Source organism: Penaeus japonicus, unplaced genomic scaffold, assembly GCF_977035675.1.
Source record: "Penaeus japonicus unplaced genomic scaffold, GWHDUDI00000001_assembly GWHDUDI00000023, whole genome shotgun sequence".
NCBI classification, from domain to species: Eukaryota; Metazoa; Arthropoda; class Malacostraca; order Decapoda; family Penaeidae; genus Penaeus; species Penaeus japonicus.
Window position 1 is genome coordinate 23338811 of NW_028234425.1, and position 5000 is coordinate 23343810.

General features: G+C 35.6%; 1 protein-coding gene across 6 annotated transcripts in view; it reads right to left on the minus strand.

Moving 5' to 3' along the window:
* LOC122260879 (uncharacterized) overlaps positions 1–5000 on the minus strand; it is a 48699-nt gene that overhangs the window by 1199 nt on the left and 42500 nt on the right. For all 6 annotated transcript variants that reach the window (XM_086550237.1, XM_086550233.1, XM_086550239.1 and 3 more), the window contains exons 8-10: positions 4796–4945; positions 2773–2913; positions 668–752 (exon numbers count right to left, since the gene is read on the minus strand). In XM_086550237.1, the coding sequence (XP_086406363.1) occupies positions 711–752; positions 2773–2913; positions 4796–4945 (333 nt within the window). In that variant the 3' untranslated portion in view covers positions 668–710. The remainder of the gene's footprint in view (positions 1–667; positions 753–2772; positions 2914–4795; positions 4946–5000) is intronic.

Consider the following 5000-nt stretch of genomic DNA (forward strand, 5'->3'; position numbering starts at 1 on the left):
ATCATTTTCTTTTATACATAGACGGTTCCACAAGCGTGTAAGTCACTGAGGAGTCAGTTAGTAGGTCTACCTGATATCAACCGTTCAACCCTTTCCTTGAATTTTTAGGAAAAAATGTTTACCTTTATTACCAATACAATTACTGTGAACATTATCCATATTACTATTATCCCAAAAATTAAAGGAATGAGATAAATAGGTAGGGTAAGGTAGATCTATTGACCAACTCCTTGGTGATAGGACACTGGCAGAGCCATCTACTTGTTAAAAATAATTAAATAGAAGAGGAAAACCCAGAGGACAGTGGACTCCAGTATCAGTGGCTTAAGACTTCTGCAGTGAATGAATATCAATTCTGCTTTGCTTGTTTTAAAGGTTAAAAAATACATAAACAAAAGTAAGCAAAATGTAACCTTAAGATACTTAAAGACATTCTAACATCTATACTGTTTTCAGGCACATTCAAATGATATTTATTCCCCATAACAAAATCCAGTAACATCGCTTGAAATCACAAACAGGACAACATTCCAACTATATCTCATCTTCCTTAACACCATTTGAATCCAGTCAATAACACCATAAATTCAGCATTATTACATAATGAGATTCATAAATTCAAGAAATCACAACCGTGTGATCCCATTCACCCTCTGCTGCCACTTACCTCTGCGATTGGTCTGGTGTAATTTGAGATGACTCGCTGCAGTCTAGTTGCTGCAATGCTCTGAGTGTTCCTCCCACGCAGCAACCTGCAAACGGGGAAATGTAATATTGTACCACACAGTATGTGGTGGTGGTGGTGGTGGTGGTGGTGGTGGTGGTGGTGGTGGTGGTGGTGGTGGTGGTGGTGGTGGAATTGTAATTGTAATTGTAATTGTAATTGTAATTGTAATTGTAATTGTAATAGAAATAGAAATAGAAATAGAAATAGAAATAGAAATAGAAAAATAAATAGTTGAAGTTGAAGTTGAAGTTGAAGTTGAAGTTGAAGTTGAAGTAGTAGAAAAAGTAGAAGTAGTAGAAGTAGAAGTAGTAGAAGTAGAAGTAGTAGAAGAAGTAGTAGAAGTAGTAGTAGAAGAAGTAGTAGAAGTAGAAGTAGTGAAAGTAGAAGTAGAAGTAGAAGTAGAAGTAGAAGTAGAAGTAGTAGAAGTATTAGAAGTAGAAGTAGAAGTAGTAGAAGTAGTAGTTGTAGTAGAAGTAGAAGTAGTAGAAGTAGAAGTAGTAGAAGTAGAAGTAGTAGAAGTAGTAGAAGTAGAAGTAGTAGAAGTATTAGAAGTAGAAGTAGAAGTAGTAGAAGTAGAAGTAGTAGAAGAAGTAGTAGAAGTAGTAGTTGTAGTAGAAGTAGAAGTAGTAGAAGTAGAAGTAGTAGAAGTAGAAGTAGTAGAAGTAGAAGTAGAAGTAGAAGTAGAAGTAGTAGAAGTAGTAGAAGTAGTAGAAGTAGTAGAAGTAGTAGAAGTAGAAGTAGAAGTAGAAGTAGTAGAAGTAGAAGTAGAAGTAGTAGAAGTAGAAGTAGTAGAAGTAGAAGTAGTAGAAGTAGTAGTAGAAGTAGTAGAAGTAGAAGTAGAAGTAGTAGAAGTAGAAGTAGTAGAAGTAGAAGTAGTAGAAGTAGAAGTAGTAGAAGTAGAAGTAGTAGAAGTAGAAGTAGTAGAAGAAGTAGTAGAAGTAGAAGTAGAAGTAGTAGAAGAAGTAGTAGAAGTAGTAGAAGAAGTAGTAGAAGTAGTAGAGTAGAAAGTAGTAGTAGAAGAAGTAGTAGAAGTAGAAGTAGAAGTAGTAGAAGAAGTAGTAGAAGTAGAAGTAGTGAAAGTAGAAGTAGAAGTAGAAGTAGTAGAAGTAGAAGTAGAAGTAGAAGTAGTAGAGGTAGAAGTAGAAGTAGAAGTAGAAATAGTAGAAGTAGAAGTAGTAGAAGTAGTAGAAGTAGTAGAAGTAGTAGAAGTAGTAGAAGTAGTAGAAGTAGAAGTAGTGAAAGTAGAAGTAGTGAAAGTAGAAGTAGAAGTAGAAGTAGTAGAAGTAGAAGTAGAAGAAGTATTAGAAGTAGAAGTAGAAGTATTAGAAGTAGAAGTAGAAGTAGTAGAAGAAGTAGAAGTAGTAGAAGTAGAAGTAGTAGAAGAAGTAGTAGAAGTAGAAGTAGAAGTAGTAGAAGAAGTAGTAGAAGTAGAAGTAGTGAAAGTAGAAGTAGAAGTAGAAGTAGAAGTAGAAGTAGTAGAAGTAGAAGTAGAAGTAGAAGTAGAAGTAGTAGAAGTAGAAGTAGAAGTAGAAGTAGTAGAAGTAGTAGAAGTAGTAGAAGTAGAAGTAGAAGTAGTAGAAGTAGAAGTAGAAGTAGAAGTAGATATATATATAGATATATAAATATAAATATAAATATAAATATAAATATAAATAGAAGTAGAAGTAATAATAATAATAATAATAATAATAATAATAATAATAATAATAATAATAATAATAATAATAATAATAATAATAATAATAATAATGTTTTTTTAAAACACATCAAGAAAATAATACATATATGACATTCACTCAGCAATGAAAATGTATCATTTTACCAAACTAAACATTTAGATTTGAAATATCTATCCAATCCAAAGAACCATTAAAAAATAAAATGTTACATCATATCTAAAGAGACATTTATAGATTCATACAGTAATCATCTCCACTAAAATTATTAGTAACAATAAATTAAATAAAATTACATATCACTACAGTAAATTCATGTTACTCTTCCTCCAACCAACGAGACCATAACATAATGAAGGCTGCACCCACCTGGCATTCCCTGGAGCAGTACCACTGGTTCCCGCAGCCAGCACACACGAACTGAGCTCTCTGCTTGTGGCATCCCTGACACTTTGGGTTGCCACTTCCCTCCTCCGAGTGGTGGCTGGATTTCTTGCTACGGCTCTCAGACTAGAATGGACAGAGGGAAGCTAGGTTATTTAGTGGTCTTATTAACCCCTTCACTACAGGCAGTAGAAAACGCTCCTCGCTCCGTATCCGAGCTGCCGGCGCGCGCCAAATTTTAAACGTCGCTACTGAATATGACAAGTTTTAAGCCAAAACCTCTACAAGTTTATAGCCAAAACCTCAACATAATCATCATGTGTTATATATCAAAATATGCATAGTTAACCTCTTCCCCCATATGCATGTGACAAGTTACTTACATGGGTTGGGAGGAAGATGGAAAGAGTGACCTTGGTGGGAGGCCTCACTCAGATAACCAAAGAAAACGATTGAAATAGTATGGTAAACTAATCATAATAAGTTTTATATTTTTACATAATGTTCCATAAATAAATAACAAAATGATTGCTAGCAGGGCCCATCAATACCTCCCCTGGTATAAGCGAATCCCAATCTTATGTAATAAAATAATAATAACGAAAGTCAAGTAATATATTGTATCATATCCGACCTCTATTCTGAAAGATCTCGTACAGTATCCGGAAGAAAGAAAACTCAATTCCACCAGAACTCAGCCATGACGCAGTAGGCGCGTCCTCGGGTTTGACGCGAGCGCTGCGAGGACGCAGTATACGCGTCCTCGTGTTGAAGGGGTTAACAACTCTTTGGGCTTTAGTGTTAGGTATTTCTTTGCTATCAATACTCATTTAACCCATTCGCGCCAGTTGACGTGCTGACACATGGTCGAAAAAAGCCCTGGACCCGGGTGACGTCCTGGCACGGGCTACATTTTCGGCCCGCGCGCCGGGAGGCCAGTAGCGACGTGCTGAAACGTCCGCATTAGAATGATAGATTATTCTTAGTACAATTTGATTTTCATACTTGATTTGTCTTAGCTACTTTAGTTTATCCTTCTAAATAGTAGAAAATGGGATATAACGTAATATGAATGACGTCACAGGTACATACATAATCTTGATTACGGCATGGTGATTTCTGTTTCTGATTTGTTGAATATGATGATCTGAGTCGAAAGACTATCGTAAAATCAATTGTAATTGGCCGAGGAATAAAAAAAAAAAAAATAAAATAAAATTATATAACATCTTTTTGTTGCCCCACTAAAAGAAAATGACACTTGAAAAACATTGCTGTTACTTGCATTCACTTGTATGCACATGTATGGTTGTTCATATTCTCTTTCTTTTCTTTTAGGAAGAAAAAAAAATTGAAAAAAAAACTATGTTTGTTACCTCACTAGAAGAATGCTTCCATTTCCCATTGGTATTACAACATAGGAGTAAAGAATATGGAAAAAGTTAAATAGAATAACACTAAAAAAACAGTGCTATAACATCTTTTTCGACTGATATACTTCCTCTGAACATAGCACTACTTTCTACACATGACTACACTTTAGACGCAATCACGCAAACCATAAGGATAGGGTGGGTGAAAAACGCTCTGCGAGCGTCAGCGTGACCTCGCGCATCGGGAAAACACCCCGGGACGAACGGTTGCGCGCTTGAAATCTTCCCGGCACGATCGGGAGTAGGCGAAATTCCGCCCCGGCGTGAATGGGTTAATATATAAATCATAAAGGAAGTGCATAACTTTGTACAGCAGATTACATAAATCATAAAATGACAGAGATATCTTGTAAAAAGATAACACAAAAAAACATAAGAGATACATAAAAGGCTTTATTCATTTATGGTGCTAATATTCTACTGTTATCAACATAGCAGCACCATTAACTAATGAACCAGCCAACTTGGAAAATACTACCACCAAAGCAAAAAAAATAATAATAATAATAAAAAAAAAAAATAAATAAATAAAAAATAAACAAATAAATAAATAAATAAAAAACTGAAATAAGTACCTGAGAATGCGATGACTTCTCTTTCACTGTCGTGGTTGAGCCTCCAGACAGGAGCGCAGAGAGGGTGAGGTACTGAGAGTTTGTAGTAGCGTCACCCACCATCTTGACATTACCGCCGCTAGTAACGCCCGCCTGGGACCCTAAGAGGAGCTGGAAGAGAAGAATCACATCAACCCACTGCACCAGACATTACCCTTGTCAGTGA